Here is a 25750-nt window from a genome sequence, read left to right as displayed (position 1 = left end):
GCGTCCTTAACATACACAATAAAAAGCTCTACAGGTCTATGATGTTGACGGCATGTCAAGGTCTCTCTTGCAAAATACATGTTTTATTTTAACGGGATTTCTAGCTGTATAAACAGGGGATACATCAACTAAATAAAGAAAGTGAACGTGTGTTACCTGTGTGGATTTGGAGATGGCCTCATCCAGAGTGAAGGCCCTCTGTTTAACGTCAGCCTTGAGCTGGGCGTACAGCTGGTCTGTGGCTGTGTACTTCTCCCTGATAGCCACCCCCGCCACAGGACTCAGCTCCAGTAGCTGGGGACCTGTCTTGTTCATCTTGTCAATGTAGGGCTTGTGCTCAGCAATCAGCTCTCGCATTTGCTGTGGTGGATATATGACATTGTCAGTCAGAGAAACACCAAAACATTGAGAGAATTTCCCCTACAGCTTTGTAATACTCAAATCATCCTTTGTCCATTTCCTTCATTGGTGTTACGATGATCTTAGTGCTATGAAGTTTTGTTGGACACTCCCCTCTGTTCCCACAAACAATAGTATGAAAATCCTGTGGCACAGATACATCTAGCTAATAGGCTTTAAGTTAGGCTCACCCTGAGCTCCTCCTGCTGCTGTCGGAGAGCTTCGTACTCGATGGACGCCAGTGGGAGCTGGCTGAAACTGGTGCGGGTCTCCTGGAGCCAGGGCCACAGCTCCTCGTAAGTCTCCCAGAACTGGCTGGCCAGAGACTGGGCTCGCTCCAGCTGCAGGCAGCGGTCCGAGTTCAGCTGACTGACAACAACATACTTCTCCAGGAGGGCCTGGATCTTGGCCTGAGAAAAATATAACGTAAAACAAATTGATGTACTGTATGCTTCTTAAAAAAGAAAGCAAGGTAACTGCACACTCAGGTTCAACTTGATTTACTAGATAACCGACATTTCAACAGCAAGCTGCCTTCCTCAGGGTCTCTGATAGAAATCTCTATCAAAGATCTGCTATATTCAGGTATTCTACCAACAACAGACGGATGTTAGGACTTCATTCCATTCTAGGACTTTTTTTTACCTTCAAGGCTTGCTTTTCCTCCTCATCCTTGCTGTTCATGATGGCCTGGCCTGTTTTCACAATTCCATCCACGGCATCCTTGTGTCTCATGATGTCCATGGAGAAGCCCTGGTCAATCAGAGGAGGATATTTGGGGTTGAATGGTAACTAACACCCAGTGCACACGCAGCTGCAGCACACATCATTGTTTACTGGACCTATTTGTTTGCACAGCGGTGGTGGTGGCCAATGTCTCTGCAGGCAGATATACAGATATACAGTATAGATGCATGACAGACAGACCAACCTTCTGGGCCTGGAGCTGGACAGTGGTCTGACAGACAGGCTAACCTTCTGGGACTGGAGCTGGACAGTGGTCTGACAGACAGACTAACCTTCTGGGCCTGGAGCTGGACAGTGGTCTGAAAGACAGGCTAACCTTCTGGGCCTGGAGCTGGACAGTGGTCTGACAGACAGACTAACCTTCTGGGACTGGAGCTGGACAGTGGTCTGACAGACAGACTAACCTTCTGGGCCTGGAGCTGGACAGTGGTCTGGTCCTGTTCCAGCCTGATCTCCCCCAATGACAGCATCTTCCTCTGTGCTTCAGTAAGCCAGGCTAGCTCAGTGTCAGCTGCTTGTTCAAACTGCACAGAAAACATCCCAGTATTAAAGGCCTAATTAAAGGTAGACTCAGCAATATGATGTCATTGTACACAGTGGGGCAACTTCCTGTACCCAATGTGAGTGTGCATCAAGGGGGTGCTGGGAAGAGCCTGGTAGATTTCAATACTATTGTTGTTTATGCCTGTAAGCAGGAAGTTGCCCCGCTGATTATGGTAACAAAATATTGCTCCAAATATGAAATACATAAAAAAATGTAAAAGAATATCTGCAGAAGTAAAACAATCAAGACATATGGGAAGGAAAATCCACGGGGTTGGGACAATTCATCCATGATTCTTCCAAGCGATACCATAACCTATTTTCTTTAGTGTCCGTATTAAAGCATATTCTTTTTAATGGCAAATAATCAGATGCAAATGTACCTACCCTCTACAACAGTTCCCAGTGTTTAATTAACAATAATGACAGAAAACAAAGCTCCCAAAGATCACGGATGCCAAACAAGACAGGATTTAGTTTTAAAAGCAGTGGGAATACCACTTTAATAGTCCCAATCACCCAGATTGCAAATTAGCATTCTGGTCAGGGCTGGTTCCCTTTGTTGAGCAAGTTTGATGGGCTATGTTTCCATTCTGTTTATGAATTCCTCTGTTTACAGTCGCCGGGCACTGTGACTTTAAGTGGTGTTTCTACCTGCTGTGATTTCAGTATAGCGGCATCTATCTGCTCCACGTGATGTGCGATGGTTTCGCTGGTGGCCTTGTAGCGATCGTTGTCCTCTGTCACTATCTTGTCCAGGCCCTCCCGGGCCCTCCAAGGGACCAGCTCCAGCAGAGAGCTGCTCACCTCGTTGAGTTTGTCCACCTGGGGCTTGTGATCCCTGGCCTCTTTCAGCAATGCCTGGTTGACATAGACGATCCTACAGTGAGCATCAATCTATCCATGCACTGTGTTTATAGTCATGTGATGTTACAGCATATTCCAAGTAATACCATAACTCCATATGACGGACTACAACTAACATGGATCACATGGCAAATCTACATATCTGACATCACTGGCAGGTAGCCTATCAGTTAAGAGTGTTGGGCCAGTAACCAAAAGGTCACTGGTTTGAATCCCTGTGCCCACTAGGTGAAAAATCTGTTGATGTGTCCTTGATAAAGGCAATTAACCCTAATTGCTCTGGATAAGAGCATCTGCTAAATTACAGACATTTTAAAATGTCATCACGACACAAACCTAGGGTTGCTATCTAAGCCAGCTGGTTGTTCGTTCTATCAGTTCGGTTGCTAGAGACGCGACCCAGTCGTTCAGTCTTTTTGTTCTGTTTCTATGGACGCGACCCAGTCGTTCAGTCTTTTTGTTCTGTATCTATGGACGCGACCCAGTTGTTCAGTCTTTTTGTTCTGTATCTATGGACTCGACCCAGTCGTTCAGTCTTTTTGTTCTGTATCTATGGACTCGACCCAGTCGTTCAGTCTTTTTGTTCTGTATCTATGGACGCGACCCAGTCGTTCAGTCTTTTTGTTCTGTATCTATGGACGCGACCCAGTCGTTCAGTCTTTTTGTTCTGTATCTATGGACTCGACCCAGTCGTTCAGTCTTTTTGTTCTGTTTCTATGGACTCGACCCAGTCGTTCAGTCTTTTTGTTCTGTATCTATGGACGCGACCCAGTCGTTCAGTCTTTTTGTTCTGTATTTATGGACGCGACCCAGTTGCTCTAAATGCAGCCAGAATAACAGCAAAGTAGCCGCATTTGTATTTGTTTAAGCTGTTTTCTAGTGACATTTATTTTGATACATCCATAACAATGAGCTAAAGAGGCACGATTACGCCTGGCATTGAGAATGTGCTCAGTCGTCAGGACACTGTTATTCAGAGGAGCTAGCCAACAACACAGCTAACACAATAACTTCAAACGGAAGCTGGAAAGACTGCAAACTAGCTGCACTTCATTTTGTTTGACCTTTTTTCAATTGTCATTTCTTTGTATATATCCATAAAAATGATGTTAGCTGATTCATGACTTCGACTAGCTGAGAAATGTTGCCTGCCTGTCTGTCTCATCCTGACTCCCAACACGTTCATTACTATGGGACAGCTGGAGATCCAATTTGAATATTGAAACAATGTTGCAAATGTCGGAGAGACAGACAGTAAGGTTAATACAAATCTCCGCTGTTGAAAACTAAATGTTAGTCTAAATGAAATGTGAGATAATGTCTTTTTATAGTAGAGATCATGTTTATAAAGGGCCTGGCTGGGCTGATGAGACAGTGGATTGCGCAGTCAGATGGAACAGAGTAAATAGGCATTTTAACATCATAGATTTAGCCGGTGGTAACTTGTGGAATAGACCATGGCTGGAATGCAGCTTTAACCAATCAGCATTCAGGATTAGACCCACCTGTTGTATAAAGCAACTCAATAACTAGTCTTAACTGCTCTCCCCAACAAAAAGTCAAGCAAAAGAGGCCTATTATTACCTTCTGCCTGTCTTGTGCCTGAACGAGCTGCTCTCCTACAGGCGCCTGAGCAGTGAAGGCGGTAAGCTCAGCCTCGACATTCTTCAGCCAGGAGCTGAGGTCTTCATGTGTGTGCTGAAGCTTAGAGGCCAGGGTCAGGGCCTGGTCCAGGGTCTTAGACACGTTATCACTCATGGAGTTGATCTCAGCGTATCTCATCTTTATCCCGTCCAACTTGCCTTGGATGACAACCACCTCATCACCTACAGAAGGTAAAATAAGATGCATTAATTCAGATTCGTAATAATATTAACTAGGTGTAGAAATAAACATATTGGCTCACCTGTTGTTTGTTTCAGCAGCTCCAATCCATTAGAAATGGCTTGATCAACATTCTGCTTCCTCAACTCAATGTCTTCATGTAGGGCCTGGACAAGACACAAAACCTTACCACCAACTCATCTGACACAATCAGCATTGGGAACCAAGAAGGAATGGGACTTTTCCACACAAACTATACAAAATGAACTGAAAGTAACAAAGTAGCTAGGTGTAATTTAAAATAACTTCAAAACGCTGTAAATGGTTAAAGAATGAGTGAATGTTGGGCCTGAGGAGCAGTGTGAGGGTAGTAGTACCAGCTGTTCTGCACACTGCTTTTCCAGCACGTCCGTCTTGTAGTCTTTGACAGACACTTCGCTCAGCCTAGTGTGCACTTCGTTGAGCCAGTTCATGAGGGCCACCTCATCTTCTCCAAAGAGCTGGGCGTTGGCCAGAGCCTGCTGCAGCATCTCAGCCTTCCTCCTACAGCGCTCCTGCAGCTCTACATAACTAGCCTGGCTGGAGTCCAGCTTAGACTGCACCAGCTCCTTATCGTCCACTGAGCTGACTAGTTTCAGCATCTGACCCAGGCTGACGGCCTGAACCAGGTCTTTACTGTGACCCATTATCTCCTCCTCTAATACCTGACCACGTCACAACCACGCATGGAACACACACCAGAGGGATAAACAAAAAACACACAAACAAACACAACGTGGGGGTGGGTGAATACTGAACCAATAAAAAACTCAAAATGTATGATGCCAATCATGATAGAAACGACAATACATGAGAAACTGAAAACAAGGGATTGGGCGACTGATAAGTAACATCAGTGACTGAAACATGAGTTATCGTACCTTGTGCTGGGAGATCTGCTCTTCCAGCTTTGTGGTCTGTGTGCCAATAGGTTCAGCTTTGGCCAAGTGTTTCTCTGTGGCAGAGAGCCACTCAGACAGCGGCTCCAGTGTCTCATGGAACTGCTGAGCCACAACCAGAATGCTCTTCAGCTGTTTGTGCCTACATTACCCAGCATGCCAAGTGAGAACAGAAGAAGAGGGACAGGTAGAGTGATGAGACAGGTTCACTCCCTCAACTAAAGTCTGGCCTGGATGCCAAGATACTGGATGCCAAGATACTGGTCTCCTCAAAGACCTCTGGCGCTCAGTCTATCTCCAGATAACGCAATTGAAGAATTATACCTAACAACTGTCATTTAGGGATGGTGGGGGAGGGTCGATTAATTCTACCTTCAGGGCACTTATCCAGAATGCAACACCTTTGTCTGTATTGTCCAAAATCTGCAGTGCATATAAGACTGAGGCAAGGGATGGCATTTTCATAGCCAAAATCAAATCAGCAGTTTCCACATTGAATCTCAACTTCAATAATCATTTAAATGACAAACACGTTACTTAAATTAATCTCTCAGGGAAGTTTTACAAAATAGTGTTAGAAAATATGGGTATAAGATTTCAGGTGGTTGTGCAGACAGACCTGTTCTCAGCCTTCTTCAGCAGAGCGTCCCACCTCTGCCCCAGGCACTCAATCTCCTTCCCCACCTTCTCCTTGTCCACGGACTCTGCTCCCAGCTCCGCAACCTTCCCTCCCTCCTTCTTAATCAGCTCCACTGTGGGCCTGCGGTCATCCAGCAGCCTCTGGAGGAGCTGTCCAGGACAAACAAAGTCGAAGAAGTTACAAGGCCCATTCAACATGCTTCGAGGACAATTACCGCTTTCAGGGAAACCCGTAAATCTAATGGCCTTGCATACATTCAACAGAAGCTTAAGGATAACCTTTAATAATGCTCCACAATGGATGCCAATAAAAATGATGAATGGCTAAATCATTAAAGCCTACATGGATTCTCTGAATGGGTTTGAATGTATAAATTAGCAGCTACTGATGTTTGTTCATCAGTTCTCTAGTGGCTTACTATCTGCTCCTGGATCTGTGCCTTGACAACTTTGAACTCTGCAGACGGATGTTTCTGATTGGACACCAGGTCCTCCGTGTCCGTCAGCCAGCTGAGTAGGGACTCCAGGGCATCCTGGAATCTCCCACAATGCAACAGGGCCTCGTGCAGCTGCGCTGACCGCTCAGCAATCTATGGAAGTCCATATAAATATAGGCATCACATATATTATGATATAGGATGTCATTATTATGGTCAAGTAAAAGTAATGTTCAGTAACTAATAACACATTTGTAATACAGTAACAAATCAAGCTAATTCAAGCTATCAATCATATTGCATAACATTAAGCAAGAATGCAAGGGAGTATTATTCATTAACTAAAGTTTGACCTCTTTCACCTATGTAAAAAGCAATAAAGACCAGAGTGTGAAGTAGATTAATAAGCCAAAGACAAGCTAACCTTTTTGTTGAGAGTGTTCCATCGTGTGTTGACATCCTCCAAGTCAAGTTCAAGGCCCTTGGTGCTGGTGCCTTTGTCAGCGTTCTGGATCAAGCCTTGGCCCAGCCAGTTAATGTCTTGCAACTGGCTCTGCAGTGGATCAACCTCTTTCTGGAATACCTGTGGCCAGAGATAATACAGTTGAAATAATGAAATAATATGAAAATAAATGTTGTATTACCAGACGCAGAACAACTTAGAGCGGATGAGAGATAAAACATGTTTTATCTCAATAAGACAGATGATGTCAGAGGTTCATAAGGGAAAGACTTCAATAAAGACAAAACAAGATGTGTTTCATGTTGCTTTTAAACAATATTCCTACCCTACGTTTTAAGAGCGCTCTCAGGAATGCATTTGTTGCTTTCAGGGTTATCTGGTCGTTATCCAAATTGGACTGATTTAAGTCCTTGATTCATGCCATACATTTGCATTTTAACATTTCCACTGTAGAAATATAACACATTCCATTAGTTTACAAAATCCAGCAATTGACAGGATATTTTACATTTTTCAGATATCTCTGTTTGCCTATACCACTTCTCTCTGAGACAACCTCGGAGAGTGGAAAGTTTATTGAAATGCATTGGTTATTTGTGAGCCAACAAAGACAAGTCATATTGGATTATCAGCTAGGCACTTTGATTGTCCACAATCAACAATAATGTTGAGAAAATGCAGCTGAGTATTTAATATTGTTTTGACAGTCCCTGAAGACTGATTGTATACACAGGCTGATGACTTAGGCCACATGCTGGCATAACAACAACCTATTTCTGACTGGTCAGCACTGCAGCTTCAAGAACGGAATGCAGGGAAATCAGTTGGTGCACAGCTGTGTAGGAACACACCAGACAGACACACAGGGCAGGCTGACTGACTGACTAAACTCAATTCAGACCTCATGTAATCTGATAAACAAGGAACGCCCAGAGCCAGCCCAGAGCCAGCCCAGAGCCAGCCCAGAGCCAGCCCAGAGCCAGGCCAGTCTGCGTCCCAGCAAACACTAATAAAAAGTGCCATATCTATCAAACAAAATGTGTATTTATTTGGCCCAGTTGAAGATAGAAACAGGAGGAGACTATTTTTGGGTACCTGGGGGGAGGCGAAACCCATGAGGTCCATTTCAGGAAATGCGGCTATAGCAGTTAACAGGCTGTCGATCTCGTCGTCCCTTATTTCTTGGTACGCCCGTGGCTCACTGCCATTGGCCAAGCTGGCCTCCCTTTCCACTGACAACAGGAAGTCCTCCAGGTCCTCCATGCTGTATTTCCGTGGCTCTATAGCTCCGTGGTGTTGCAAGTCAAACGGTTTAACACCCATATTCTGCCTACACTCTGACCGCGGCCCAGAACTCACATAGGGCTCTGGCTGTGTGACCACCACGCTGACTAACTCACAGTCTGACTGATAGGACATGTCCTCTTGCAGCTCGGCGGTGGGGAGCTCATCGTAGCTTGCTAGCGTCCTATAAACTCCATTTTGGACCCTACTGGCTGACCTCAAGGACTGTCTCCTGCCAGTTGAGTCCCTACTGTTTGATCTTGAGGAGCGCCTGTCTGTGGAGTCCCTGTATTCTCCATTAGTGATGGTCAAATCTGTTTCACTCAGGTCTGTCACACAGGTGTCATTCCCCTCCTGGAACTCCCGTACAGGGTAGTTTCTCTGTCCTGGGTGGTACAGTGTCCTGGGTATGTTGTCCCTGACAGGGGAGAAGGGGAACTCCTCCTGCCCTGAGCTGAGGGAGCGGCCTGGCTTCAGCTCCCCAGACAAGTGCATGGCTTCAGAGGAGGAGAGGCTCCTGGTGCCTGGTTTCCTGGAGGCCCGGTTAGAGTGGTGCTCCCTCTCTGCGGTGGGGCTGCACAGGCCTGAGTCCTCCTCTGACGTCAGGGAGTTGGTGACACTCCGTCCCCTCCTGCCACGGGCCAGACCATGGCTCAACCTATCCACTCCGTCTGAACACAGGGTGCCACCGCGACTGGCATACTCCCCTTCGTTAGTGGGGGCGAATGTCTTCCAGGAGCACCGGTGGTGCGGATGCTCCTTCTTCTTCTCCCCTCCCTGCCCCAGATGAGGCTTAGAGAGTACCGTCCCCGCTCCCCTGATGATGTCACCGTTGAGTTTCAGCCCATCAAAGACGGCACACTCCATCCTGGATACCTCACGGCTGCGGAGCTCAAACGCGCTGGAGGAGGTGAGGACTCCATTGCCACACAGGCTGCTCATGTCCAGGATGCGCTGTGTGTAGGGTGGGGTACCAGTGAAGTGCCTGGAAGCCAGGCTGCCCTTGGAGCCACAGTCAATCTGCTCGTTGAGGCGGACAGTGTCGTAGATGGATCTCTGGGGAACGTAGCAGTCATCAATGTTTAGGTCCTCCTCCTCCCCTTTGCCCACACAGGAGGGGTTCTGGCGGAGGCAGTCTGGTCTGCTAAGAGGTTTCCCCATCTTAAATCCAACTGCACTGACTCAGAGATAATAAAATAATACTCAAAATGTACTAATGTGGTCTGAGGTATGTGGTTTCATTGCAATTATTTGCTGCAAAAGCAACAAGCCCCCCAAAAATAATGAAAGTACATATTCTATACACACAGACCTACCTCCCAATCATGATAATTCAAACAGCTAAAATAATGGACCTCAATAACACTAGAGACACATATCACCCTTAGTCAGAATGGACCTCAATAACACTACAGACACATATCACCCTATCAGAATTGACCTCAATAACACTACAGACACATATCACCCTCAGGCAGAATGTACTTCAATAACACTACAGACACATATCACCCTCAGTCAGAATGGACCACAATAACACTAGAGACACATCACCCTATCAGAATGGACCTCAATAACACTACAGACACATATCACCCTCAGGCAGAATGGACCTCAATAACACTAGAGACACATATCACCCTCAGTCAGAATGGACCTCAATAACACTAGAGACACATATCACCCTCAGTCAGAATGGACCACAATAACACTAGAGACACATATCACCCTCAGTCAGAATGGACCACAATAACACTAGAGACACATATCACCCTCAGTCAGAATGGACCTCAATAACACTACAGACACATATCACCCTCAGTGAGAATATACACAGGCTGTGCAATCGGTATCTGGAACAACACAGAACCAGTCTGTCCATTGAGTCACCTGTCCTCAAAGAATTCCCTACTTGGTGCTGTTCTCCCCATTGTCAAAACATCATTATAATTGTTCTTTGCCCGTCCGTCCTTTGCTCCACTATAAACATCCCTTAAAAGTGTTCCTTTTCTCCCTCAAATATCTCTGGTATCCATGTAGGCTGAGGGAGAGCTTCAGTGCAAAGTGGCATATCCTGATATAAATCCACAGGGCTCTATGAAAACAAAGGGCGATCTGAGAGGAGAGCCGGTGCCCTGCATCTCTGGTGGTTCACCCTACAATGACAGACAGACACCCTCCTGGTAGAGGCTGCAGGCCCCGCCCCCGCTCCCTCATTATTCAGGCAACATCTGCCACTGAGGGCTGCTCCGGCACATGTTGATTGGTCGGACACTTGACCCTTTTTTTTCTTTGAATTCTCCCCTTCTGGCTCCACGGTCCATATGACTTAACTTCTTAGTCATCTTCTGCGTCCTGGCACCATCTCTCTCTCTCTCTATCTCCTAAGGAAGAAAAAAATAAAACACGAGACCAGCAGGCAGCTGCAGCTCCCACTTTGGTGACATCACTGGTGACATCACCGCAGGGCTGAAATAGATCTCAATGTTTTTCTTTTTTTCTCTGTTCTCTCTCTGTTGTTTTCCTGTGGATGGTTGCTGTGGACCCTGCAGATATTCTTAATTACTCTGGAATGCTGAGGGAAGCACAGGTCCCAGGTAATTTAACACTGACAGCTCTGCCAAGTCCATGTCCACGTGTGGCTTTTTTATGGTGAGTGACCCGGGTCGGGTGAGAGAAGAAAGGAGGAATGAGAGAGAGAGATAATGAGAGGAATTCATTTTGTGTTTATTGAACTGTGTGCAGCACAGAAGGCTGATAACAGACAGAGAGGCGTTCAACCTTCCTAACTCCTTCCACTACCAGCCCTCTCCGTGGTTGAGAGGAGAAAAAACGGGGGAACGGAAGGCTGCTAGAGATTAATAAGTGGTTAAAGAGATATGTGGGGTTCAGAGAAAGGATATTCAGCAGCTGAATCCCACATACTTTTGACATAATCAAGACATTGAATTAAGAGTGTTCCTCTCTTTGCCCTTCCTCTTTCCAGGGACCAAGGCTGTTTCAGTTCTCCATGCCCACACAAACTGGTTTGTCATATCCAATGGGATTTTAGTAAACTGGGATATTGATCTAAGAATGAGATTTATGACAAATGTGTCATAATAAGATTTAAAAAAAAATGTATACTATGACAGCGACTTCTCTCTACAAAAAAATGCCCATTCCAACCGACATAGCATAGACATCAACCAATCCAAATGACTTGCATATATCCCTCAAAACATATAGAGAGCACAGAACTCTTACTATATTCACAAAGACCGGCTATTCAGACCAAAGGTTACAGAAGGGCCACATTTCTTTGAGACATTATATGCTGACAAATCTCTTTCAACAGAGCTGCTCATCAGTCACAACAATGGGTGTGAATGAAACGAAAACCATTATCAAGGACTAGACAAAGAATTCAATGAGACAAATTTAAAAGCTTATTTTGCTTGTGTATAAGAAGAACTAAAAAACACAGGAATAAATTCATCTCTTCAATGTTTTAGGTGAATCACAATCACAACACACAACGGAAAAATGCAATGTGTCACCCTAAAAAGTACTCTGCCGTCCCAGAAAAACAATGTGTAGCTAACCAACTCAGATCCTTCTGGGACATTTCACGGTCCACCTTGGGGAGAGTGTATCATGGCTGGGGTAAGTGAGTAAGCTAGGCTACAGGATGAGGTCTCTCCAACGGCCCTTTTCCCCGGATCACCTTCAGCGAGAGGAATAGCTATGATTCAGGAGGTTGACATTCCTTTTATGTTCACAGGAGACACTGATGTTATGTCTGAGTAGAAGCAGTAAAAAGACGCCCTCACACGTCTCCCACGTCCCCAACCCCCAGCAGGTTTTGTCAGCTGAGCTGAGATCACACTAACTATCATGAAGGCCTACATACACCAGATCCTCCCCAGGAAACCTTCCAGATCTCCTGAACAACAACCATAAGAGTGAAACCATGGACTCGGGAGCCTTGACCTAAAATCAGTTCACTGACAGTATTGCTACCTTTTTATGTTTATTTCATTCACAACAGCTGCCAATGAAACCCCACAATACACCAAGTACCAGATCTACAAATACACAGAGCAGGATTATTATAGACTACATGAAACCCCTATTCACATGGCAGACATCAAATTCTGTTCTGGTCTCGGTCTAGTCTGTGTCCACAGGTTTCCAAGCGTCAAACCAGTTTTAAGACACCAATTAAGAAATACCTTGTGCTTGTAATGGAATTAAGTAGGGATCATTTGTGATTCCTTATTCTCAGGGAACTTTCTTCTCAGAGAGACTAGCTAGTGGCATGAATGAGTACAACGTTGATTTTCCGCTAGCAGCTGACGTGTCTGTGTGCAGGCCTACCCAACGAGACAGAGAGAGAGGACACTGAAAGGGTGAGAGGGTGAGAACAACCAGCATGGAACACGTTGCTCAGCAACAGCTGGTAGTATTTCATATTATGGAATGGTTCATGGTTACCTGTCAAACCCTCTTAACTAGCACAAATGTACATTATTTAAATTCCAGCTATCATTCAGACCATTAATTACAGGTCTACTGGACCTATAATTTGATATGACATTTGAAGGTATTTATCTAAAGGCTGATGTTTGTGAATGTACAACATTAAATGAATTCCTGAGGCCCATAGATAGATGTGTGTAATGCTGTACTATGAAACATGTAATACAATGTTTTGCTATGACACGTTCAGCCCATAAACAACCATTAAAATTGTCCCAATCTGAATATAGGTTAATCCCCCTCCAACTCTCACGGCATTCACAGGCTTTTAGAGCGCTTTCTATCCAGCTAGAAGTCTTGGTAATGGGTATCCCTGTTTTACTCATCACTGATATTTCAACAAAATATAATATTATGACACAATGATGCTTTTGTTGGTGTTCTATTTACATTCCCTCACATCTTTTCTATTAAAATAAAGTGTTTTATAAAATAATTGTTGTTTCATTTCATACAGAACCTACTGTACATTCTTGTTTTTATCCAACCAAGCTACTTGGTGTAAATCGAAGAGGAACTTGACTGAGATGAGAAAAACTGTAAATACAAAAACAACAGTGTTGAATGAGTACAATCTCCTCGTAGTGGTTCATGTGTTCGTTGGAGAAGGAGTCTGTGGAGGTCTGTATGTGTACGGGAATGAAGTTTGCACTGCAGGAATATAGTTTCTGGCTACTGTTCTGGCTCCCTTTCCATCTCCGTAGAACCCAGACATTCCTAACACAACCCTACTGGATATTGTTGACGTTAACAGCAGAGGTATGATATACGGTAATCTAATCAAATCAAATCACATTTTATTGGTCACATACACATGGTTAGCAGATGTTAATGCCAGTGTAGCAAAATGCCACCTTAAGATGTTCCACAGCCAGAAAAGTAATGCCCTGTGTAGTGTTAAATTCAACAAGGGGAAAGTTCAGGGAAGTAGATACAGAAAAGTAATGCCCTGTGTAGTGTTAAATTCAACAAGGGGAAAGTTCAGGGAAGTAGATACAGAAAAGTAATGCCCTGTGTAGTGTTAAATTCAACAAGGGGAAAGTTCAGGGAAGTAGATACAGAAAAGTTATACACACCATCTAAACACATCCACAGACAGACTTTAAGACTCCCTGTCTGCTTCTTTCAAACACATAGGAGGAGAAACAGATGCTCAAACACCAGTCAATTAGCAGGTAGGGCAATATAATGAGACAAAGCACTTGTTCCTTCTTTCATGCCAACGAGTGAGTGACCACTGACCAGGCCATTCTTAAAGGGGAGGAGAAGGAAAGGGAGAGGGGAGTAGGAGTCAGTTACCCCGAGCCACTGCAATATACAACATCCCACTGGTCCCCAGCTGGCCCCTGGGTCGCCCGTCACCCACCCACCTACCACAATAGCTGCTGGGCCAGTCAGAGCTCTTTTGTCTGGACCAGATGCTCAGCGACATACTGAGGGATCCACAGACGGAGGGTCACGCACAAGGCCACCAGGCCCAGCAGAGACCTAGAGAGCCCCTGCTGTTTAACTTCAAATACCACTGGTCCCGTGTGACTCAGTTGGTAGAGCATGACACTTGCAATGCCAGGGTTGTTGGTTTGATTCCCACGGGGGACCAGTATGAACAAATATGAAAATGTATACGCTCCCTATTGTAAGTTGCTCTGGATAAGAGCATCTGCTTAATGACTCAAATGTAAAATGGGTTAATGCAACATCCCCAAAAGAACTTGGATTTATTTCCAGAGAGGACAACAGAGGCATAGTGGGTGTAAGGGAGGGTTCAGACACACCAACAGCGTTTGCTGACCGAGAGTACTTAGGAAGTGTGCACCAATGTTACATGTTGAATAGAGTGAAAAATGTCATCAGTCCGATGTCTATAGTGGGTGGTCCCTAAAACACAGCGTGCTGAAACGATCGACAGGCGAATGCTAGATCCACATTTTGTGCGAGCCTTGAAATGGTCAAATGGTGTAATGGTTTTCTAATGCACTTTGTTTATCGATGTGTTGTGTCATTACGGTTTACCTGCTTTTAAAGTACTTGGATTTAATGTGGTACCTATTTTCCTCCAGGTGTTACAAGAGGCTGTCATCCACGACATAATCATATGTGTTATTAATGGTTACTTTAGGGCAGTGCTGTACATAAGAATGATATCTCTCTGGCAGGGTTATGTCATCCGGTTGAGTGGTGGGGCTGGTGAAAGTGATCCCGCTAGAGTACAATAGTATAGCATGTGCTGTAATAACATGATACTATAATGTAGCCAATGTGTGAGACATAAAATGGAAAAATTCATGGACATTCTTTTCCATCATTAAAAACCAAGAGGATTCACCATTAGTGTTGGCAACCAAGACTGATAATACAGTAAATGCCTAGGAATTACATTTACTTGGCATCTTACCTTGAAAGCTTCCAGCTGTTGGTTGATGACATCAGTCTCCATGCCAACTGACCCTTGACCTTCCTCCTTGACCTCAGCCCCGCCCAGTTTGTTGGTGAACTGCTGTAGCTTGGAGTAAAGCTCATCTAGACGGGTGAGTGTGCTCCCCACCTCTTCCCCTCTCCCTTTAGCTCTGTCCATCAGCTTGCCACACTGCTTACTCAGAGCATCCAGGTCTCTCTTCAGCCCCAGCAGGTCTGGGGAGGCCTCAGTCTCCAGCATCTTCTTACAGCTGTCCCCTCCTCGAGCCGTGTCGGCCATCAGCTCCTGCAGTTTCTCCACAAAGTCCTTGATGCCGCCCTGCTGCTCCTTAAGGGTGATCAGGTCACGGCCCACAGAAGCCATGCTGTCAAGCTCGTCATCTAGGTCTGCGAAGCGGGTGAACATCTCGCGGATGTTGGTCTGGAACTGCCCGATGCCCTGCAGCTTGCCCTCCAAGGTGGAGCAGGTCTCCCCTACATCCTTGCTGAGGGAGCCGTGCTCTTTCTCCAGGCTGTCGGCCTGCAGTAGGAGGTCGGTCACCCCGTCTGCCTCGGGGACATCAGCCACCAGGCCCTGGGCAAGGCTCTTCAGGTGCTCAACCTGGGTGTTGACTCCATCCAGGCTCTTCTGCTGGGCCTTCATGTTGGTCAGGTTCTTGTTGCTGTAGGCCTGGACCCCCAGTGATGTGTGGGCATCTAGCTGCTTCTTAGCCCCTGCCAGCTGGCCCTTGGCCTCATTGTGGGTGTCGTTGAACTCTTTCAGCCTCTGTGAGATCTTCTCCAGAGACTCCCTCTTGTTCTGGACCCCCTCCGTGACCCGGTCCACGCTCTGCCCGATGGCCGCCTTCTCCTCCCTGACGGTCTCTGTGTCTGCGTTGGCCACCTCCAGGAGGCTGTCGGCTGCAGTGTTCAGCTGCTCCACAAGGCCTCTGTGTTTGTCCACGTCCTTCTGGATGGCCGTCAGCTGGGAGATGGAGCTCTCCACCTCTGCTGGGTCCACGCTGAGCCTGACGCTGCCCTCCCTGGCTTCACACTCCTGGACCCAGGACTGGAGCTTCTCAGCGTGCTCGTGATACTTCTGGGCCCTCTGCAGTGCCCCCTGGAGCTTATCCTGGCGCTCAGCCGAGCTCTTCTTCACATCGTCCCAGTTGGAACGCAGTGTAGCCAGCTGGCCCTGCATCGCCATCTTCTCTGCCCCGTCAGTGTTCTGGAGGAGGGTCTCTCCCTCCCTGACGATGGTGCTGTACGGTTCCTCGTGTTCACTGAGGGCCTTCTGCAAGGCACTCTGTTCTTCCAGGCTCTGCCGGAGGGTCTCCACCTGGGCCGAGATGGCCTGGAGTTTAGACTGCTCCTGGAGCTTCTCGTTCATCCACCCCTGGAAGTCTTTGGAGGTCTGGTGGAACTGCTGGGAGCTTGCGAAGGTGGAGTTCAGCTGCTGGATCCGCTTCCCTAAAGAAGAGCATGTACATTAATGTGATTTAGAGGCAGAGGAACAAAGCATACATTTATAATTCAGAATGGCAATGCCTCTCTCATCATGAAATTCCTTTATTGGCAGTCATATTTTCAGACATTAAACCACAGCTTTATAGCCTAAAGCTTCTCATTAAAGAGAAAAAAAATTAAGGAAAATGAAATCAAAACCCAACCTGCTTTGTCCTCCAACTGTTTGAAAGGCTTGTTGACCCCCTCCAGCTGCCTGTCTAGGCCTGCTTTCAGGTAGTCCTCCGTGACCAGGGAAGAAAGCTCAGAGCAGAGGGTCTCAGCCTCTTTTAGCCTCTTCCTCTCCTCCCTCAGCTGGCCAGAGATGGTGTTAGCCTCCTCCAGCTGCTTCTTCACCACGTCAGGCTGACTGCTAAGGGCCTGCTGGCTGTTGAGCCGGGTCTCCAGTGAGGCGGTGCTCTGGCTCAGGCTCATCAGCAGATCCTGGAACTGGCTCGACTTCCCCACGGCCTGGTCGATGAGGCCGGCTCTCTGGCCCAGCTGCCCAGTCAGGCCCTGCCATTTCTGGGTGATGGTGGCCAGTTGATCCTTCACCACCTTCCCACCAGAGGAGGGGTCCTGCTTGCTTGATGTGCTCAGGATAGCAGCAGCAGCCTCGTGAAGCTGGTCAAACTGTGGCTTACGGCTGTCAAACTCGTTCAGGAGGATCTAGAGGGAAAAGTCAACATGACATTAATAAAGAGCAAGGCTGGTGTTTTATAATGAACATAATGTGCAAAATGGTTAAACCTTTTCAATCTTAATAGATTTGGATTAATTCTGGCACACCTTAACATTTGGCCCGCAGACTAAAACATCTTTAACATTAGCTAACGTCTGAAGTAAGGGACATTGAATCGTACGTGGTGGTTATATTTTCAATGGTAACTAATATGCCCCATAGTGAAGTACCTGGACTTGCTGCTTCTGTGTGTTGAGCATGTTGGGGTCCATGGAGAGGGGCCCCAGGACACTGAGCATCATATCCTTCTCTGAGAGCCACTGGCGTAGCTGCGTCTCAGTGGTCTGGAACACATCCAGGTTTCTGTTGGACTCCTCCAGACACTGCTTCCTGTCCTCCACCGACCCGCTCACATCCGCCCAGGCAGCATCTGAAGAACAAACACTGGTCAGCACAAAACACCCCTGCAACTTGAACTTTGCACAGCCCCTACAGATGAGGTTTTAGCTGTAGGAGTGTGCCAAGTCTGTAGGTGAGGGGGAGGCCAGGTATACTGACAAGGGGGAGCGGATGTGTGGACTGGACTGACACTAGGTAAAGCACTCTGCATTGATGCAGTAGAAATGAACCATATGGAAACAGATAGATGGGATGGTGCATACTGCATACCAGAGGAGGCTGGTGGGAGGAGCTATAGGTGGATGGGTTCATTGTAATGGCTGGAAAGGAATAAATGGAACAATATCAAACACATCAAACACATGGAAACCACATGTTTGACTCCGTTCCATAATTCCATTCCAGCCATTACAATGAGCCCATCCTCCTATAGCTCCCCCCACCAGCCTCCTCTGCTGCATACCTATCTGTGACAGCATCTGCTTCCATTTTGCTGCTTCAGGAGAGTCTGGGTGTTTCTCAATCAGATGAAGAAGCTTCTCTCTCAGCTTCTGGAGCTGCTCGCGCTTTTGTTTCATGTCTTCCTCAAAGGCCTGAGAAAAAGAGAGATATATCGCTTGACTAAAACCATCATATATTTGACCATTGGCTCCTCAGGCACTCTGAGATGCAAAGACTAGAGACAAGAGGCGCCTGCCTGAAACATTGTCTTCCCACAGCGCATTTTGCATACCATGAATAAAATGTGGTATTTTATATGATACCACTGGATGGATGGATTAAATCCCTACTGTAATAAAACGTAATGACAACAAGTAGTACACTGTAGAAACATTCTATGCAGACCGAGGCCTTGGTTGAATCTACCTTCTGCTGCTCCAGTTGTGTTTTCATGGTGTCTTTCTCTGTGGACGCAGAGTTCCAGGATGCTGCTGTCTTCTTCATATCCTGCAGCCATGTTATCATGGTGTCTGTCTCCTTCTGGGCCTCTGTCACCTCCTGCACCAGGACAGACAGCTCTGTAGCCCGGCCCTTCAGCACTTCTCCCAGACTCTTGTGGCCCTCATTGATATACGACATGTTTTGCTGTACCACCATCAGCTCTGTGTGTGGTTAGACGTTAGAGTGTTAGACACTAGACAGGTTACATTTCATAACAACAATAACTTGGACAAGGCACTGCTGTAAGTAGTTACAGCCCTACTGGAAATGTACACATCAAAAATGTGTTGGTGAATGTATTGTGTTATATTGTTTTGCAGTGTGATCTAAAATACAGATGGTTTGAAATGACTTTTTATATTATTGGAGGTATATAGAAAACGTATTGAACTCATGTTCTTAAAACACTGAAATGCAAAAAGAACATAAAAAATGTGACATTTCCAGTAGGGAGAACCAAGGATAAGTACAGTATCCTTCTCAGCTTTGTGGAGGATTTCTAAACATCCTTTAGATCAAGCCAAGACCTCAAACAGATCATTTCAACCTAACAAGCCATTAAATGTACCTTTGTGATGATGAGTTGATATGTTGTTATGATAATGTACAGGTCTGGAACACTGTATTTATACATTCCTAACATGATATACTGATAGAGAAAAATTACCTTTATTGGTTAGGTAGGCATGGTTTCCGGGGCCATCACTGTTAGTAACAGCTGGTTTCAAAACAATAAAAAACAAAAGATCTTATTTGTTAAGTACAAATGTCAAAAGAAAACAAAACTCTATTGGGGTGTTTAATACATGGAAAAGATCATTGTACTGTATGATCAGTGTGGTTACATTTAGATCAGGATCATGTTTTGTAGAGTACAGATGTAGGATCTTAATTTGTGCCACTCATCAAATCAAATGTATTTATCAAGCCCTTTTTACATCAGCAGATGTCGCAAAGTGCTTATACAGAAACCTAGCCTAAAACCCCAAAGAAGAAGCCAGTTTGCTACAGAGGAAAACAATCCTGCAGAAAATGTGAATTACTCTGTGGATTATAATTAACGGACATTTTTGTAGGGGCTGATACATCTTTTTGTAAGGCAAAATCAAGTCTGAAATTTCAAAGTGGGAATTACAAACTTCAGAAGCCCTTTAAAACCTAAAATACAGTATTGCAGGAAAGTTCTCCAGGAACAGGGTGATCTAATTAAGATCCTACATCTGTACAGTGTAGCAAAATGTGTTGCAATCAACAATGAATCTCTCCGTTTCATTGTTTTCTCATTATTGAACACTACCCAATCTGCTCCGAGGGAGTCAAACATTTTGAGCGTACCTGACTTATGCGACATCTTGGTCTTGGCTGGAGATGTGAGAACACTGATGAGGCTACATAGTGCAGATCCTTTGCTATTTATATCTTGGACAGCAGAGCCTTTGGTTGTCCATTCCTCCATTTGAGCCTGAGAAGAGATCAATCAAACCAATAACATAGTTTATACAACGCCATCCAGAATAGGGCTGCAATTTTCATACCTGCATTGAGAGAACACTGAATGATTATGTCTTGAGTGTTTATTGTGAGAGGCAGGGCCAAACAAAGGATATTTGGAGCGTTGCAACATCGAGACTAAAATGCATTTCATTTTAATTTGTGCTTTTTCTCGTGACACAAATTATTCAATATGCCAATGTGTTATTAAGCATCGAGGGATTTGCGTTTTAATCTTTCACGTTTGACCTATTTTCTAATTGTTCGTTACTCTCTTCTTGCCTTTAATAGTTTTTAGTGACACACACTCTACCAGTTCATATCAGATTGGACGTTTTTTCTGGCAGGGAGTCACGACTCCTATGTAAAACACTTCACATCCTTGTATTACTTTGGCATGGAAACTACTGTGAAGTTTGGGAGGACAAAACAGTAATATATCGCACCACACTTCTCTTACTCCGTTACAAAACACATTTAGTGCCAAGCCTGTGACTTGAGAACATAAGTTATTTCAACTTTTCTATCAAGGCCATTTGAAGAACAAGTTGCACATTCACCCGGTCTATGCAGTTGTCCTTCTTTGCACTAAGAACCCGGGTAGAACCAACGATGTATATTTACACTAGATGGCTGACAGGGGACGCTGCGTGTCTCCATGTTGACACTCCCCCACATTGTAGAAAATATTTAGGAAGCTATAGAAATGCATTTATTAATGTCTACATTTGTTTTTGACACGTTTATTATATTACAGACACCTTAATGCATACTTTTAAATTATATTATGTGAGCTAAACATAAAAATAAATACAAATTATATGAAACATTTTCCTTAAAGTAATATTTTGAGATACTAATGTTACTGTCCCCACTACAACAAAACAATGTTTAAATACAATGAATTTTGTCCTTGAAACATTTTATTGACATTTTAGAATTCCTGCTCCTAATGGGGAGTCCCAATATGGTGGCTTCAAAGCATCTCAATGGCCAATACATGGCTTCAGCAATCCAGGGTTTGTATTCATCATTGGGTAGAACATACCATTTCCATAATGTAAATACTGTAAGTGAGGGAGCCTAGCTAATACAAGACTAGACTGTCTGCTGACTTACATTAACTCTCTGCAGGTCCTTTGCTAGACTCTGTTCACTGCTGGTTGGCTGAACCACAGGAACTTTCTCTGTCGTCTCCTCCAGCCACGTCCTGAGAGCTCCGGCTGCAGCCCTGAAGTCTCCCAGCTGGTCCTGGCAGGAAGACACCTCCTCCTCTCTGTGTCAGAGAAGGGAGAAGACAACCACAGTCACATCACATTACAGAGACATATCAAATATGCCAAAACAAGACTATCAACAGGCAAGAGAAAACAATAATGTGTATCCTTTGTCAAATGAGAAGTATTCCCACAGTAACCTACACATGAGGACCAGCAGTTAGCTCTGCAACCGTCATCTTCACTTACTTCTCTTTCACAGTGTTTTTGAAGGCATTGAAGGTGTTGGAGAGGTTGTCCATCTTGCTCTGAATCTGGGCCTTGCTTCCCTCTGGACCCATATTGGCCAGTTCCTTTGACAGCATCTGCAGCATTTCCACATCCTTGGCATGTTCAGCCAACTCAGTGTTAGTATCCTACAGAAACATTCAAATAGTTAGAAGATCATTATTGAGCAATGCGTGGTTGAACATGTGCCATTAAAGGGGCAATCTGCAGTTGTTACATCCATTTTTGGACTTAATGATATTTACCAAGTGATTCTTGAAGAATATAACTTAGAAATGCCTCATGAGCTTAATTCAACTGTCGTAACCCAAAATATCAGCTTGTTATACTGTAAACAAAGTAAATGTAAACAAACACTACATAGCCTCCAAACATGGTTAAAACTAGCATTGTGATATCATGGATGGGTATTTGTTGCATCCATAGCTCTGTCTATGGGCTCCCGAGTGGTGCAGCGGTCTAAGGCACTGCATCTGAGTGCTAGAGGCATCACTACTTTTATTTAGCCTTTATTTAACTTGCCTAGTATAATAAAGGTTAAATCAAATAAAATAGAGTGGTGGCATTTCTCCAGGCCCATCCCTCAGTTTTTTACCGAAACTGGGTCTTGGAGTCCACTTTGTTATTTTTTTCAACTGCTGATTGCCGCTTTAAATGAACATATATCCTTTTAGAAAATATGTTATTCTGAAAACATGTTCAAAGGATGAAACATATTTGATGACTAGCTACCTGCATGAGCTGCGAGAGCTCGTTGACGTTTTTCCCTGGTCCGTCTGTTTCAGAGAGGGCCTGAGAGCGCCTGAGGACAAACTGCTGCACCTTCTCCGTTGTCTTCTCAAACTCCTCCACCTTGTCCTTCAGCTGCTCCAGCTGGCCCTGCTTGTGTTTGTGTTTGTCACAGGCGTCAGAGAAGCGCTGAGAGAGGGTGTCCATTTTGGACTGCAGCAGAGCTGCTGCAGCGGGGTCAGCTGTCTCCACAAACTTCTTAACCTTGGCCTTCATGGCAGAGATGCTGCTCTGGCGACTGGAAATATCCTGCTCCAGAGCCTGGAAGAGAAACACAACGGATGAATTCGATTTTAGAGCCATTCTAATGCTTTAAAAGTTTTTTATAGTTAAGGTTTCATCATCTGAAGAAGTCAATGTAGAGACCACAGGAGGCTGTTGAGGGGAGGATGGCTCATAATGACTTGAATGAAGTGATTGGAATGGTATCCAACACAAGGAAACCATGCGTTTGATGTGTCGATACCATTCCATTCATTCCAACCGTTAATATGAGCCATTCCTCCCAAATTAAGGTGCAACCAGCCGCCTGTGGTAGATAGAAATCCAGAATCAACTGTTGAGCAAAAATGACCAGTTACATTAAGGTGAAGCTATGGTGATAATGATGCTCTGTCTATTTGACTGGCAGAAAACAGTTCTACAAAGTTAATGTTTACAGTACATACTGCCTCTTTGCTGAGCACATCTCCAATGGCTGCTGAATCCAGAGGGACTTGTCCTTTCTCCTTCACACTCTCCTCTACTCCCTCCATCCATCTCATCATCTCATCCAGGCCATCCTGGACACTCAGGGAGCGGGTCAGGGTGATCTGAAGCTTCTCATTACGATCACTCACTGACTTAGACAGGTTGTCATACCTCTCCACAATATCATCTAAGAGCAGAGTCAAAAGGCAATGTTTTTGGGTCAATGCTTAGCACTGGTAAAAGTTCATACCACTTTGGAATAACAATTCTTGAATTATGAGCAACTCGAGTCAGGGTTTTCACTGTTCTCTCCGTAAGACCTTCCAGCTAAGGTCCTTCACATGGAAGAGATTACTGTATCATAAATATACAGCACATACAAAGAATACAGTCGTGGCCAAAAGTTTTGAGAATGACACAAAAATTTATTTTCACAAAGTCTGCTGCCTCAGTTTATATGATGGCAATTTGCATATACTCCAGAATGTTATGAAGAGTGATCAGATGAATTGCAATTAAATGCAAAGTCCCTCTTTGCCATGCAAATTAACTGAATCCCCCAAAAAACATTTCCACTGCATTTCAGCCTTGCCACAAAAGGACCAGCTGACATCATGTCAGTGATTCTCTCGTTAACACAGGTGTGAGTGTTGACGAGGACAAGGCTGGAGATCACTCTGTCATGCTGATTGAGTTCGAATAACAGACTGGAAGCTTCAAAAGGAGGGTGGGGCTTGGAATAATTGTTCTTCCTTTGTCAACCATGGTTACCTGCAAGGAAACACGTGCCGTCATCATTGCTTTGCACACAAAATGAACCATTTATCAGATCATCAAGAACTTCAAGGAGAGCGGTTCAATTGTTGTGAAGAAGACTTCAGGGCACCCAAGAAAGTCCAGCAAGCGCCAGGACCATCTCCTAAAGTTGATTCAGCTGCGGGATCGGGGCACCACCAGTACAGACTTTGCTCAGGAATGGCAGCAGGCAGGTGTGAGTGCATCTGCACGCACAGTGAGGCAAATACTTTTGGAGGATGGCCTGGTGTCAAGAAGGGCAGCAAAGAAGCCACTTCTCTCCAGGAAAAACATCAGGGACAGACTGATATTCTGCAAAAGGTACAGGGATTGGACTGCTGAGGACTGGGGTAAAGTCATTTTCTCTGATGAATCCCCTTTCCGATTGTTTGGGGCATCCGGAAAAAAGCTTGTCCGGAGAAGACAAGGTGAGCACTACCATCAGTCCTGTGTCATGCCAACAGTAAAGCATCCTGAGACCATTCATGTGTGGGGTTGCTTCTCAGCCAAGGGAGTGGGCTCACTCACAATTTTGCCTAAGAACACAGCCATGAATAAAGAATGGTACCAACACATCCTCCGAGAGGAACTTCTCCCAACCATCCAGGAACAGTTTGGTGACGAACAATGCATTTTCCAGCATGATGGAGCACCTTGCCATAGGGCAAAAGTGATAACTAAGTGGCTCGGGGAACAAAACATTGATATTTTGGGTCCATGGCCAGGAAACTCCCCAGACCTTAATCCCATTGAGAACTTGTGGTCAATCCTCAAAAGCCGGGTGGACAAACAAAAACCCACAAATTCTGACAAAATTATGCAAGAATGGGCTGCCATCAGTCAGGATGTGGCCCAGAAGTTAATTGACAGCATACCAGGGTGGATTGCAGAGGTCTTGAAAAAGAAGGGTCAACACTGCAAATATTGACTCTTTGCATCAACTTCATGTAATTGTCAATAAAAGCCTTTGACACTTATGAAATGCTTGTAATTAAACTTCAATATTCCATAGTAAAATCTGACAAAAATATCGAAAGACACTGAAGCATCAAACTTTGTGGAAATTAATATTTGTGTCATTCCAAAACTTTTGGCCACGACTGTACTTGAGAGTCGGCCAATAGCAATATGATTAGGAATAAGGTAATCCGACTTAACATTCCAGTACTACTATTTCACCCCAACATTTCTGAATTGCTATTTCACGGTGTCAATGATAGTAACAACACATTGGCTGTGGCACTATATTGTCAAGTATTTCATTGTAAATATTCACTATATTGTCAAGTATTTCATTATAAATATTTCTAGAAATAGCATTGGATGAGAATCCATACTTAGTCTGATCACTTACCTACTGTTTCATGGATATGGTCCTGATTGGTCAACAGCTCCCCCTGGGCGGTGACCAGAGAGTCAGCTGTTTTGCGGAGTGTCTCCACAGCAGTCTGGCGACCAGTAGTCTGACCCTGCAGACCCTGACCATGACAAACACAGACACAGAGGATCAATGACAGTCAACATGACAGTCAACATGACAGTCAACATGACAGTCAACATGACAGTCAACATGACAGTCAACATGACAGTCAACATGTCTTACAGACAAACCACACTGCTCCATATAGATATATAATTCAACTCCAGCTATACTATATCATTACAAAAATGCTGTAATTATACAGATTTAAAGCTAAGGACAACTATTATGTATAAGCATCTAAAAATTAAATGTGTCATTCAAGCACTCAAATACTGGAACTATACTACTGCAACTGTACATACAGTTTGCTGCACTGCTTTGCACTCCGGGGGAAACATAGCATTGTTCTGACATGATTTTGTTACCAAAACCACAAGAGACACTTCTACATTCTTGAGCTTCAGGCGCCTCCACT

General features: G+C 44.8%; 1 protein-coding gene across 1 annotated transcript in view; it reads right to left on the bottom strand.

Annotated features, from left to right (window-relative positions):
• Nucleotides 1-25750, bottom strand: part of dst (dystonin) — a 219658-nt gene that overhangs the window by 28887 nt on the left and 165021 nt on the right. Inside the window, exons 46-69 of the mRNA XM_029765353.1 lie at nucleotides 25207-25330; nucleotides 23036-23244; nucleotides 22311-22628; nucleotides 21540-21706; nucleotides 21193-21349; nucleotides 19918-20044; nucleotides 19250-19300; nucleotides 18508-18743; nucleotides 18104-18233; nucleotides 17472-17671; nucleotides 16727-17228; nucleotides 15058-16526; nucleotides 6819-6977; nucleotides 6377-6547; nucleotides 5938-6107; nucleotides 5301-5460; nucleotides 4758-5084; nucleotides 4463-4547; nucleotides 4141-4382; nucleotides 2344-2550; nucleotides 1551-1670; nucleotides 1045-1152; nucleotides 591-809; nucleotides 157-360 (exon numbers count right to left, since the gene is read on the bottom strand). Of these exons, the coding sequence (XP_029621213.1) occupies nucleotides 157-360; nucleotides 591-809; nucleotides 1045-1152; nucleotides 1551-1670; nucleotides 2344-2550; nucleotides 4141-4382; nucleotides 4463-4547; nucleotides 4758-5084; nucleotides 5301-5460; nucleotides 5938-6107; nucleotides 6377-6547; nucleotides 6819-6977; nucleotides 15058-16526; nucleotides 16727-17228; nucleotides 17472-17671; nucleotides 18104-18233; nucleotides 18508-18743; nucleotides 19250-19300; nucleotides 19918-20044; nucleotides 21193-21349; nucleotides 21540-21706; nucleotides 22311-22628; nucleotides 23036-23244; nucleotides 25207-25330 (5862 nt within the window). The remainder of the gene's footprint in view (nucleotides 1-156; nucleotides 361-590; nucleotides 810-1044; nucleotides 1153-1550; nucleotides 1671-2343; nucleotides 2551-4140; nucleotides 4383-4462; nucleotides 4548-4757; nucleotides 5085-5300; nucleotides 5461-5937; nucleotides 6108-6376; nucleotides 6548-6818; nucleotides 6978-15057; nucleotides 16527-16726; nucleotides 17229-17471; nucleotides 17672-18103; nucleotides 18234-18507; nucleotides 18744-19249; nucleotides 19301-19917; nucleotides 20045-21192; nucleotides 21350-21539; nucleotides 21707-22310; nucleotides 22629-23035; nucleotides 23245-25206; nucleotides 25331-25750) is intronic.

Source organism: Salmo trutta, chromosome 10 (genome assembly GCF_901001165.1).
Source record: "Salmo trutta chromosome 10, fSalTru1.1, whole genome shotgun sequence".
NCBI lineage: Eukaryota > Metazoa > Chordata > Actinopteri > Salmoniformes > Salmonidae > Salmo > Salmo trutta.
Note: the sequence above shows the minus strand (reverse complement) of the source record. Positions and strands in the feature narration are given on the sequence as shown.